The sequence below is a fragment of the Panthera leo genome, chromosome B1, assembly GCF_018350215.1.
Source record: "Panthera leo isolate Ple1 chromosome B1, P.leo_Ple1_pat1.1, whole genome shotgun sequence".
Lineage (NCBI taxonomy): Eukaryota > Metazoa > Chordata > Mammalia > Carnivora > Felidae > Panthera > Panthera leo.
Window position 1 is genome coordinate 15517915 of NC_056682.1, and position 13953 is coordinate 15531867.

General features: G+C 39.2%; 1 protein-coding gene across 6 annotated transcripts in view; it reads left to right on the forward strand.

Moving 5' to 3' along the window:
• The first annotated feature begins 110 nt into the window (after positions 1 to 110).
• PRIMPOL (primase and DNA directed polymerase) overlaps positions 111 to 13953 on the forward strand; it is a 52866-nt gene continuing 39023 nt past the window's right edge. For 5 of the 6 annotated variants that reach the window (XM_042934283.1, XM_042934285.1, XM_042934286.1 and 2 more), the window contains exons 1-7: positions 111 to 297; positions 452 to 555; positions 1105 to 1181; positions 4685 to 4825; positions 6336 to 6548; positions 9237 to 9334; positions 10251 to 10380. In XM_042934283.1, coding sequence (XP_042790217.1) covers positions 6369 to 6548; positions 9237 to 9334; positions 10251 to 10380 — 408 coding nt within the window. In that variant the 5' untranslated portion in view covers positions 111 to 297; positions 452 to 555; positions 1105 to 1181; positions 4685 to 4825; positions 6336 to 6368. The remainder of the gene's footprint in view (positions 298 to 451; positions 556 to 1104; positions 1182 to 4684; positions 4826 to 6335; positions 6549 to 9236; positions 9335 to 10250; positions 10381 to 13953) is intronic. The other variant, XM_042934284.1, reaches the window with a different exon arrangement.

The window sequence follows — 13953 nt, forward strand, 5'->3', positions numbered from 1 at the left end:
ATAGGCCTGGTGCTCTCCTTTCTCCGGCCCCTCCGCACCAATGCCGCCCTCTCATTGGCCCGGCGCCCTCCTGCCGGCACGCCCCCTCACGCTCTGGCCTGGCCCTCGCGCGGGGTTTGAAGACGGACCCCGCCTGCTGCTGCGGGCCCACGGGTTTCCGCCGGTGGCGCGGGTTTCTGAAAGTAAAAGGACGGAGACGTGAAGGCCTCACGAGGCCCAAGGAGCAGAGAGAAGGGAGTCAAAGGCGGGCCCCGTCAGACCTCCGGGAGGAAAGGGAGCAGGCCGCGACCCGCGCTGGTAAATCTGTACTTCGCTTTCCTTAGCTCACCACCCCCCCCCCCCACTTACTGTCCCTAAATCCGAATCCTTCCCTGCTCTACTGATTTCCCCGCCCGTTTTCGTTCACAATCTCCGTTCAGATGCTGATGCAAACAACATATCGTTTTCGCAGGAGAATATATCAACACAATTGAGCACGAAATTCACCAAGTTTCAAGAGCTTCATGATATCCACGTTAAGAACTAGCCTGCTCCCCAACATTTTTGCCCATTCAGGTATAAATCCGGGGGCTGCGATTTGTGCATAAATATGCATCGTCTTGTGTATATGGCACCCCTTTGTTGAGTGCTTAGTACATTTTCGCAGTGCACTTTCTCATTGTATCCTCTCTACAACTCCAAGAGGTAGGAATTCCAATTACAGTCGCTACAGGTGTTGAAGACAGTTAAATCATTTGCTCTTGCTAAAAGAGTTACCGGAGTTAGATCCTTTCTTTATCCTTCCCAAATTGAGAGCGGTCCAGTGTTTGGCAGTCCATTCTCTGCTGCAATGCAACTGAAGAATGCGACCCCCTCCAAATCCTACCGGTGGTCCAGCTCCTACTTCTAAGGAAGGAACAGGTACTGTTAATAAGTCCTGTTACCCTGAGATGCCCACGCCCCTTCCTGTGCCCAGGAATTTCTTACCAAAATGATGCTTGAGTTAAAGCAGCAGCAGATTTTGTTTTCCTGTAAATTATGCTAATTTGTCTAGTGAAACTTTAATTATAGTAGAACAGTTGGCTCGAGGAAATGTCTTCTGAGTCCAGTAATTTGTTTTGACAGAGTTGTCTCAGAGGTGGCAGAATTTGATCTGGGCCTTGAAGAGGAAGAATTTGGGAAAAGCAAGTGAGGCATTCCAGGTGAGAGGAATCTACGCCAGAGGGTGCTTGTAATTGGCCAGGGACAGGAAGTGGTCCTTACGCATTTGGTGGTAAGAAAATGATTAAGTGGTCTAGATTCTAGAGACTGTAAAGCGGTTTAGAATCTGGTCCAGATTCTGGAGAGAGTTTGGACTTCTTGAGGTGAATCAAAGTGTGAACTGAGTGATGCTCTGAACCATTAATGAGTGGCCCTATGGAAAGTTCTGAATCTGGTTTTAAAGGTGATTAGTCTGGCAGAGTTAGGCTGTTCGGATGGATGATCCACCGGGGGTGGTAGAAAGGGGAAGCTGGAGAAGAATAATATATCACTGTATGTTTTGTTATCCCTTACCAGAAATTTTTGGGAAATTTGATTTTTTTTTTTTTTTAATGTTTATGTTTGAGACAGAAAGACAGAGTGTGAGCGGGCTTGGGTAGAGAGAGGGAGACACAGAATCCAAAACAGGCTCCAGACTCTGAGCTATCAGCATGGAGCCCAACGTAGGGCTGGAATGCACCGACTCGAGATCATGACCTGAACCGAAGTCTGATGCTTAATCGACTGAGCCAACCAGGTGCCCTTAGGGAAATTTTCATATGACTTACTTTTGTTTAAGCAGAGAGAGGCAAAGTGACCGGAGTGGGGGGTGGGGAGAAGATTCAATTAGTGTAGTTAATTTCTTCAGGTGTTACTCATCTGGGATATAATCTTCTATAACAATATTACTGTAAATGAATTTTAATCTCATACTTGATTATGAATATTCTAGTAGCGGGAGAAGTAGTATAAATGTGTTCCAGGAGGCCAGCAAGGGGATTTTATTAAGAAAATATTGCCAAATACCAGAACATTACTAAACATGGAACTGGAACATACATGCCAGGAAACAAAATACTGGTGAATCTGTTCTCAGGGCACAGGGAGAAGCTGACTTGTGATTAAACAAAAGAAGAAAGAAGCTAGAAGCGCACCAGGGAGAACCATGGCCAGGCTTTAGCTCTCCCTAGAGGCCGGGAATCTGTATTCCAGCTGCTCCTGGGACTCCAGCCACCAAGTGTGCTAGCTGGGCAAGTCTGGGCATAATCCAGGGCTATTGAGGTTGGCTGGTTCCTCAAAAATGACTCAGCCAGACTTTTTTCTAGCCTGACCGCCTTTAGTTGTAAAATCAGTATTGAACATGGTTAATTGCAATGTTAAGAAAAAAGCATTGTGGGATGTGGCGCCTGGGTGGCTTAGTCAGTTAAGCGGCTGACTTTGGCTCAGGTCATGATCTCGCAGTCCATGAGTTCGAGCCCCACATCCTGCTCTGTTCTGACAGCTCAGAGCCTGGAGCCTGCTTTGGATTCTGTGTCTCCCTCTCTGTCTCTGCTCCTCCCCTGCTCATGCTCTTTCTCTCTCTCTCTCTCAGAAATAAATAAACATTAAAAAAAAATTAAATAGCACTGTCGGGGGTGCCTGGCTGGCTGACTCCGTTGGTAGAGCTTGTGACTCTTGATCCTGAGGTCATGGGTTCAAGCCCCACATCGGGCACAGAGCTGACTTTAAAAAAAGAAGAGGAGGAGAAAGAAGAAAGAACATTGCGGCACAGTGTGAAGAAATAAATAATAGAGCTCTTAAGCTTACTATTTTATTTTATTTTATTTATTTTTATTTATTTTTATTTTTTTTATTTTTTTTTCAATATATGAAATTTATTGTCAAATTGGTTTCCATACAACACCCAGTGCTCATCCCAAAAGGTGCCCTCCTCAATACCCATCACCCACCCTCCCCTCCCTCCCACCCCCCATCAACCCTCTTAAGCCTACTATTTTAAAATACAACAAATATTTTTCTTTGGAACTTGGAAACTGTTACCAAAAATAGTTACGGTCCTGTGTGAAAAGAGGTTTTTGCTGCACAGTTATGTAAAAGACCACAATCCTTCCCCACCAGGAATTAAAAGCATTTCAAGGGGCACTTGGGTGGCTCCGTGGGTTAAGTGTCCAACTTCAGCCTAGGTCATGATCTTGCTGTTTCGGAGTTTGAACCCCGCACGGGCTCTATGCTGACAGCTCAGAGGCTGGAGCCTGTTTCGGATTCTGTGTCTCCCTCTCTCTCTCTGCCCCTTCCCCACTCACGCTCTGTCTCTCTCAAAAATAAACATTAAAAAAAAAAAAAAAGCATTTCAAAATTGGTGACCTGTTTCTTCTCGTAGAGGGTAGAGATGAGGAAAATGATAGTCCAAAACCAAAATGCCAGATGCCTTCCTGTTCTCCATTTCCTTTGCTTTTGTCATTTAATCCTCCTGCTCCTACAGTCAGGCCCCCCGTTGTCTTCTAACCCTGAACCCAGCTGTTAAAATTTTTGAACTGTGCAAACAACATGAGGGAATAACATATTGAATTTCTCTTTGTTCTCTGTTAGCACTATGGTTTCCTCAGTTCAGTGAGTTGTCAAACCATACTCTCATGGTCATGCCAGCAATTTTTACAAAATCAAAAATTTTCCTGATGTCAGTGTCCCTAAGTGTGAACATGTACATGGTGGTTCTTCGTCAGTTACTGGTTAGATCCTAGAGCTACAGATCCTATCTAAATGCATTCTGTGTTTCTTGTCTTTATTAAGTCATCAGTGGGCTTTATTAAAAGTTATATTTTATAGAAGAGAATCAGTTTCTCACTTAGGTTGTCTAAATGTTGAGGATTTTTATCTGTATGTGAAACAAATTAAAATAAACTTTGTACTCAGAATCTAGCATTATGGAGCCCCCGTATCACTTCGTATTGAAAAAGCCATTTCGTCAAAAATTATCCTGTCTCAGGCGCCTGGGTGGCTTGGTCGGTTAAGCGTCCGACTTGGGCTCAGGTCATGATCTCACGGTCCGTGAGTTCGAGTCCCACGTCGGGCTCTGTGCTGACAGCTCAGAGCCTGGAGCCTGTTTCAGATTCTGTGTCTCCTTCTCTCTTTGGCCAACCCCCCCGCCCCGTTCATGCTCTGTCTCTGTCTCAAAAATAAATAAATGTTAAAAAAAATTAAAAAAAAAAATTATCCTGTCTCTTCAATCCAGCGAAGTTGTATTCCTTTCCTCGGCATACCTGTAATGAAATTTATGTTGATATCTTTAGAAATATGTTGGTTATAATTTATTTATTAAAATTTTTTTAATGTTTATTAAAATTTTTTTTAATGTTTATTTATTTTTGAGAGAGAGATAGAGTGCATGTGCCAGCGGGGGAGGGGCAGAGAGGGAGAGGGAGACGCAGAATCAGAAGCAGACTCCAGGCTCTGAGCTGTCAGCATAAGAGCTGGATGTGTGGGGCTCAAACCCATCAACTGGGAGATCATGACCTGAGCTGAAGTTGGATGCTTAACCGACTAAGCCACCCAGGTGCCCCTCTTGGTTTGTAATTTATAATTTTCATCTGGATCAGGTGTAACTTTGAGAGAGCAATCTTTCTTAGGTCTGTTATGGTTGGAGTCAAATGTGAAGTTTAACAGTCATGACGTTCTACCATCTCAGTCTTCTAGGATGAACCTGTTTTTCCTTCCCGGGAACGTATCATTTGCCAGTGAGTTTGTGTTGTTGGAAGGTTTTCTGCTAAAATTCAAGAGAATATTTATCGACATGATAAGCACAACTACTGGAAAGGCATCGCGAAAGGTAAATAGGAATGTTTCCTTCAAATGCTGTAGTTTATGTTGTTATTTCGGCTTACAAAATGAATGTATGTGTTTTATATATCAGTAAATTATGACATAGATGATATTGATGAAGAGGGAGACTACATCGGGTTTCTATTTCTGTGTAAAACATCAAGCCAAAACTTCTAGGCTTGAACAAAAAGTAATATTTTCTTCCAGTTCTGTGGGTTGAACAGCTGCTTTGCAGATCTCACCTGAACTCACTCAGGCTTACTTACACATTGAATTCTGGTGGGTGCCTGATCCAAAATAGCTTAACTCAATATATCTGATAGTTGATGTTGGCTGTTACCTGGGGTAACCTGGGTTCTTCTCCAGATGGCTTTTTATCCTCTATGAGGCTAGAATTCCGGCATGACAGTCCCAGGGTGGGACTACAGCATAGCCAAATCCAGTGCAAAAGCACTTAACGCCACTAGTTTGCTTCACATTTGTTGATGTGACATTGACACATTGAGATTCACATTGTTGATGTGACCAAAGCAAGTCACATGACCAAACACAGAGTCAGTGTGGGAGTGGGCTCAGACAGCAGCTATTGATGGGAGGAATGGCAAAAATTTTGTGGCCATTATCTACCCACGATACAAGCTTTTTTCCCCTTCTAAAAACTCATCCTTTTTTTTTCTAAGTAAAACATAATCAAAAGTTGAAAAAGTATTGCCTGGCCCCCTCACCTGGTTAAAATGGAAACGTATGCAAACAAAAACATATAAGATTAATAAACAAGTGTTAAAAGACCATCATTTCACATTGATCACAAAATTACAGTCATTAACAGACATAGATTAAAATTTATTGATTCCTGTCTTCAGTCGTGCTTATGATGAACATAGACATCCGAAACCAAAGTAGCCAATATTGCAGTTCCCATTTATACACGGTGTTGTCCTCCCAACTAACGGCTGTGTTGGGTGAAAAGAAAAGAAATGGATAGAAACATAGAAGGAAAGGGAACTAAGAGTTGCACAGCGGTGTCTGGAAATGAACTCTGCCCTGAGAAGTAGTAGCACAAGGGTCATGGCCAAAGTAGTAGGACGACTTGGGCAAGGTCAATAGTGCTTGATGCATTAAAGTGGTTCTAGTGAAAATGATAATGATACAGAAACCACTTGTATTTACCTGCAACTTTGTAATTTACAAAACGTTTTCTTAGGTCTTATCACATGTTTCCTGATAATTACATAAAGTATTCGGGATTGATCCCCATTTTGCAGTTAAGGCTCAGGGAACTTCTAAAATCATAGCACTGTTAGAAGAACCAAGATTGAAAGATATCTGACAACTAGCCATGTTCTCATTTCACATTAAAACTCCATGTAAAATAAATAAGTAAATAAACGGGATAAGGAAATAGCCATTAGGAAATGGGTTTTGAAGTTTTACCAAAAAAATATGTATATATATTCTAAACAAAGAAATTGATGTCCTTGTTTGTTTTAGTACTAATTGGTAGAAATCTTACACAGGATAGGATTTAGTTTCCCGTAACTTCTGAACCAATGGAGAGAAAATGGGAAGCAAAACTGAAGCAAATTGAAGAACGAGCAGCTTGTTATGAGAGGAAACCATTGTCCTCAGTATACAGACCGAGATTGTCCAAGCCAGAAGAACCACCTTCCATTTGGAAACTATTCCATCGGCAAACTGAAGCCTTTAATTTTGTTAAAAGCTGTAAAGAGGTAATTTTCTCATCTCCTGCCTTTATTTCTGGGGCTACTGTAACTTTAGATTTCTAAAAACAAACTAAAAATCGTTGTTTGTGTTCATTCCAGCCCACATGATCTACAAAAGAATCGTGATCTAAATATCACACTGTTTGCAAAACATATCCCTATGAATTATTGGCCATTTACTCTATATTAAGAATGAAGAGCAATGACCTATGTGGTGCCAATTGGTTTGAAAAATTTGTAATGACACTTAAAAATTTTTTTGTTTAAAATATAGTTGACCTAATAAGTATATTAGTTTCAGGTGAACAACATAGTGATTTGACAGTTCTATACATTACAAAATGCTCACCACAATAAGTCTAGTTACCATCTATCACCGAAGTTACTCCAATATTATTGACTATATTCCCTATGCTGTCCTTTTCATCACCATGACTTATTTATTTTATAAGTGGAAGATTGTACTTTTTAATCCCCTTCCCCTATTTCTCTCTTGTCTCTCCATCTCCTCCCTGCCCCACTTTGGCAACCAACGGTTTATTCTCTGTATTTATGAGTCTATTTTAGGTTCGTTTTGCTTTTAGATTCCACATATAAATGAAATCATATGATCTTTGTTTTTCTCTAACTTATTTCACTTAGCATAATACCCTCTAGGTCCATCCATGTTGTGAACAGCAAGACTTCATTCTTTTTTTTTTTTTTTTAAGGGCTGAGTAATATTCCTTTGAGTACATATACTGTATCTTCTTTATCCATTCATCTGTCAGTGGACACTCGGTGTGTTCTTGGCTGTTATAAATAAATATGGGTACACATACTCTTCTGAATTAGTGCTTTCATTTTTTTCAGGTAAATACCGAATTACTGGATTGTATGGTATTTCTATTTTAATTTTTTTGAGGAACCTCCATTCTGTTTTCCGTAGCGGCTGCACCAACTTACGTTCCCACCAGCAGTGCTGCATGAGTGTTCCCTTTTCTCCAAATCCTTACAAACATTGTTATTTCTGGTCTTTTTGATACCAGCCATTCTGATGGGTGCAAGGTGGTATCTCAGTGTGGTTTTGATTTGCATTTCCGGGATGATTAGTGATGTTGAGCATTTCTTCATGTGTCTTGTCCATCTATAGGTCTTCTTTGGAAAAATGTCTATTCAAGTGCTCTGCACATTTTTTTTTTTTTAATTTTTTTTTTTTAATTTTTTTTTTTAACGTTTATTTATTTTTGAGACAGAGACAGAGCGTGAACAGGGGAGGGGCAGAGAGAGAGGGAGACAGAGAATCCGAAACAGGCTCCAGGCTCTGAGCTGTCAGCACAGAGCCCGACGTGGGGCTTGAACTCACAAGCCGTGAGATCATGACCTGAGCGGAAGTCAGACGCTTAACCAACTGAGCCACCCAGGCGCCCCTCTTTTATTTCTGATTTTATTTTTGAGTTGTCTTTTTTATTCTTGATGAGTCTGGTTATATCAATTTTGCTTATCTTTTCAAAGAACCAGTTCTTAATTCCATTGATATTTTCTATTGTCTTGTAGTCTTTATTTCCACTCTGATCTTTATTATTTTCTTCCTTCTAATTTTGGGCTTTTTTTATTCTTGTTTTGTTCCTTTAGGTGTAAGTTTAGATTGCTTCTTTGAGATTTTTCTTGTTTCTTGAAGTAGGCCTGTATTGCTATAAACTTGCCTCTAATAGAACTGCTTTTCCTGTGTCTCCCGTAAATTTGGAGCCATTGTGTTTCCATTTTCTCGTGTGTCCAGGTATTTTTTGATTTCCCTTTGATTTCTCCATTGGCCCATTGGTTTTTTTACTAGCACGTTTATTTCCAGTTGTTTTCTCGTATTGATTTCTGGTTTCATATTGTTATTGTTGGAAAAGATGCTTGATATGATTTCAGTCCTTTTAAATTTATTGAGACTTGTTTGGTAGCCTGACATATCCTGGAATGTTCCATGTGCACTTGGAAAGAATGTGTTTTCTGCCGTTTGGGGATGAAATGTTCTGTATATATTAAATCCATATGGTTTAGTGTGTCACTCAAAGCCAAAGTTACTTTATTGATTTTTTTTGTCTGGATGATCTATCCATTGATGTAAATGGGGTGTTAAAGTATGCTACTATTATTGTATTACTGTCATTTTCTCCCTCTTTGTCTGTTAGTACTTGCTTAATATATTTAGGTGCTCTTATGTTGGGTGCATAGACATTTACAATTGCCGTATCCTCTTGTTAGACTGATCCCTTTATCATCATGTCATGACCTTCTTTGTTTCTTGTTATAGTGTTTGTCTTAAATCTATTTTGTTTGCTAGAAGTATTGCCACTCCAGCTTTTTTTTTTTTTTTCATTTCCATTTGTATGGAATATCTTTTTCTATCCCTTTTTCAGTTTATGTGTCTTTCAGTCTGAAGTGAGTCTCTGGTAGGCAGCATATAGATGGGTCTTGTGTTTTTTATCCATTCAGTCAGTTACCCTTTGCCGTTTGACTGGAGGATTTAGTCCATTTACATTTAAAGCAAAGATTTTGATCGGTGTAGATGTACTGACTATTTTTCTTATTTTTAGTAATACAGAATGATCAAATTCCAGTTTTTCAAAATTTGACAAAATTCTTCATAAGCATTGAGTAGCTACAGTGGGTTTTTGGATTTGTACTCTATTAATTTTTTGAATATTATTTTTGATTTCTATGAAGGATGTTCATGTATTTGCTTTGGAATACAAAGTGGGTGATGGACAACGTATTTACCTGGTAACAACCTACACTCAACTTTGGTTTTACTATAAATCCCGGTAAGTCTGTAAAGCACAGCATGTTAAAGTTACATTTCCTTCATCTAGTTATGTTTGTGAGATTGATTCTGGCTGAATTAACTGTTACAGTTCTCAATCACGCAATAGTCCTTTACTGGTAGAATTGAATTCTAGAGCTTCCTTGTCATGGCAACATTGAATGATCTCACCAGGTGTTGGGAGAAGAGTACTATGTAACCAACCGTGTGTGTGTGTGTGTGTGTGTGTGTGTGTGTGTGTGTGTTTTGAGTTCCTAAATAATCTGTGTCACATGATGACCCAATCCCCCCATCACTTTTCCGTGTTGAAATTACAAACCTTTTACTTACATAGGGATGCCATCGGAACTTCACTTAGCACAAGTAATCATTTACTTATCAAGTCAGTATCTGTTCTTATTAACCCGTGTTAAAGTCCTATCTCCTGATCCACGTGGGAGCATTGAAAGCTCGTTGAAGTCAGGTGATTTAGAATATGTTTTTAGCCAATTTTGAAAAGACTGTTTTCCTAATGAAAATACAAATCTTAAAAATTCTCAAAAAATTTATCGAATCCCAAGAATATATGTGATCTTGGGATTCCAGTTTGAGAAAGTTCTTTTCTTAGACAGGATTTGCTTTATCATGTCACCAAAAAGCAAAGAATTGTCATACAATGTGAAAATTATCAGAACTTGAAAATATTTTCAAGTTAAATAATGTTACGAATACAATTATTACATGTTGTGTGATGGGAGCTCTTAATAATATGATCCATAAACCTACTGTGAGCAGTTATTTACTTTGTCATGCCTTCACTGTGCCATAGTTATATGTCATTAAATCACAGTTAATACAGTATCTTGAAATATAAAAGCAGGTATTATGATTTAAAAGGTATAAGATGTAAACCTAATAATCTTGCATTATTCAATTAGAAAAAATCTCTTACACTGCTATGAAGTCATTCCTGAAAACGCTGTGTGCAAGCTTTATTTTGATTTGGAATTTAACAAACATGCGAATCCTGAAGCTGATGGGAAAAAGATGGTTGCGTTACTCATCGAGGTACATTAAAAACTTGGGTTTTTCTTCTTATATTTGTATATCTCTTCATTCATTTATTCATTCATTAAGTGCATCCAACCTATGCAATATTTGGCTTCTGTGTTTCAGCTCCTTTTTTTTTTCCTCTTCCTTTTGACCTTCATTTCTTTTTTTAAAAAATTTTTTTTCAACGTTTTTTATTTATTTTTGGGACAGAGAGAGACAGAGCATGAACAGGGGAGGGGCAGAGAGAGAGGGAGACACAGAATCCGAAACAGGCTCCAGGCTCCGAGCCATCAGCCCAGAGCCTGACGCGGGGCTCGAACTCACAGACCGCGAGATCGTGACCTGGCTGAAGTCGGACGCTTAACTGACTGCGCCACCCAGGCGCCCCATTGACCTTCATTTCTTTAATGTGACTTTTCTGAGTAAAGTTCCAAGAGACCGAAGGTTCAGTTCTGGTCCATATGTTTTGTGATATTAGCACATCTATAAAAAATAGCCTTGAGAAAGATGGCAGTTTGGACACTTTTTAAATTATATATTAATTCTCTTTATATTATAAATAACTGACTCTGGTAAAAAGGCAAAGTAATTTTTACTATAAAAATCAGGTAGTAAGATGAATTTCAAGAAAACTTTGATTAAAAATTGTGTCATAGGGGCGCCTGGGTGACTCAGCCAGTTAAGCATATGACTTTGATCTTGGCTAAGGTCATGATCTTATGGTTCGTCAGATTGAGCCTCAAGTCAGGCTCTGTGCTGACAGCCTGGAGCCTGCTTGGGATAGTCTCTTTCTCTCTCTGTTTCTCTGTGTCTTTCTTTCTCTGTCCCTCCCCTGCTGGTTCTCTCTCTCTCTCAAAATAAATATAACTTAAAAAATAAAAAATAAAAAAATTTGTATTAAAAGGGTACCTGGGCGGCTCAGTTGGTTGAGTGTCCATCTTGATTTTGGCTCAGGTCATGATCCCAGGGTCATGGGGTCGAGCCCCACATCTGGCTCCATGCTGGGCTGCTTGAGATTCTCTCTCTCTCCCTTTGCCCCTCTCCTCTGCTTGCTTCTCTCTCTCTCTCTCTCTCTCTCTCTCAAATTAAAAAAATAAGGGGTACTTGGGTGGCTCAGTTGGTTAAGCGTCCGACTTTGGCTCAGGTCATGATCTCACGGTTCATGGGTTCGAGCCCCGCATCAGGCTTTGTGCTGACAACTCGGAGCCTGGAGCCTGTTTCAGATTCTGTGTCTCCCTCTCTCTCTCTGCTTCTCCCCCCACTCGCACTCTGTCTCCCTCTGCCTCAAAAATAAATAAGCATTAAAAAAAAATTAAAAAAGGTATCATAATTTTTTTGCTCACAAGGATTTTGGAAATTATTGTGCCATCATAAATGAGAAAACTAAGGTCTAGAAAGACTTAATTCTTATTCCAGGTCTTATAGTATTGGAAAAACATGGTCTAGTAATTCAGTTAACATTGTTTTTAAAGGAGAAAAGACTGTAATTCTAGTATGTTTTTGATTTAGCAGTGTCAACCAGGAAGTTACTAACAAAAGGGATAATATGGGCTTGTTCAACTGAACACTATTATGTATGTTTATAAAAACTTTTAATATTTTATTACATTAAATTATATTAAACTTATATTGGTTTTTATTTGGGCCCAAAGTAGGCATTAACATTTATTGATTAATTTTTTTCTTTTAGATGTTAATTGTAGATGATACCTTTTTATAACTTTAAATATATCTCAAGGGTGCCCAGGTGGCTTAGTCAGGTTAAGTATCCAACTTGGGCTCAGGTCATGATCTCACAGTTCATAGGTTCAAGCTCCATTTCGGGCTCTGTGCTGACAGTGCAGAGTCTGCTTGGGATTCTCTCTCTCTTCCTCTCTCTGCCCCTCCCCCACTTGTATTTTTTCTCTCTCCCCCCAAATAAATAGATAAAACTTAAAATTAGAAAAAATATATCTCAAAATGTTTTTGGTAGAGAATATCTGCCCAATTATGTTGAATCACTATATGTTTTTAAAATTTTTTGTGAAAAATGTATGCAAATACTTTTCTTAAAAGTGTGTATTTATCTTGAGAGAGGAAAAAAAGCATGAGCAGGGGAGGGGCAGAGAGAGAGGGGAGAGCGAGAATCTCAAGCATGCTCTGTACTGTTAGTGCAGAGCCCAATGGAGCCTCACGGAGCCCCATGCGAGGCTCAAACTCATGAACTGTGAGATCGTGACCTGAGCCAAAGTTGGACGCTTAACCGACTGAACCCCCCAGGTGCCCCACCCCGCAACTATTTTTTAAAAAAAATCATATGTTAGCTTTCTTTTGGCTTTGCCTCCCCCCCCCCCCCACCTTACTTAGGTTTGTTTGTTTATTTATTATGAAGTATAGTTGACATCTAATATTTTATTGGTTTCAGGGGTATAACACAGTGACTTGACATCTATATACATTATATAGGATCCATCAGGATGAGTCTAGTCACCGTATAAAGTTATTATAATATTAATGACTGTGTATTCCTATGAGTCTATTTTGGTTAGTTTTGTTTGTCTTGTTTTTTAGATTCCACAGGTAAGTGAAACCATATGGAGTTTGACCTTCCCTGTCTGACCTATTTCACTTAGCGTAACACATGTGCTGGCAAATGGCAAAATTGTATTGTTTTTCATGGCTGAGTAATCATATTCTTTATGATTACATCTTCTTTATCCATTCATCTCTCAGTGGACACTTAGATGTCTTCCATATCTTGGCTATTGTGAATAATGGTGCAGTCAACATAGGAGTGTGTACATCTTTTTAAGTCAGCGTTTTTGTTTTCTTTGGGTAAATCCCCGGGAATGGAATTGGTGGATCATACGGTAGTTCTATTTTTTACTTTTTGAAAAACCTCACACTGTTTTCCACAGAGGCTGCACCAATTTACGTTGCCATCAACAGTGCAAAAGAGTTCCCTTTTCTCTACATCCTTGCCAGTACTTTTTATTTCTTGTCTTTTTGATACTAGCCATTCTGACTTGTGTGAGGCAATATCTTATTGTGGTTTTGATTTGCGTTTCCCTGATGAGTGATGTTGAGCATTTTTTAATGTGTCTGTTGGCCATCTGGACATCTTCTTTGGAAGAATGTCGCTCAAGTCCTCTGCACGTTTTTAAAATCAGAGTTTTGTTTTTTGGTGTTGAGTTGTTAGGGGTTCTTTAGACATTTTGGCTATTAATTTCTTACTCGATACATCATTTATAAATATCTTCTCCCATTCAGGAGATTGTCTTTTTGTTTTGTTGATTGTTTCCTTCTCTGTGCAAAAACTTTTTGGTTTGATGTAGTCCTTGTTGTTTAATTTGGCTTTTGTTACCCTTACCTGAGGAAACAGACCCAAAAACTAATGCTCAAATATCCTAGAGTTTACTGCCTATAGTTTCTTTAAGGAGGTTTTTGGTTTCAGGCATTACATTTAGTTCTTTAATCCATTTTGAGTTTATTTTTGTATACGATGAAAGAAAGTGAATTCTTTTGTGTGTAGCTAGCTATTCAGTTTTCCCAGCACTATTTATTGAACACAGTGTCTTTTATCCATTGTATGTTCTTTCCTTCTTTGTT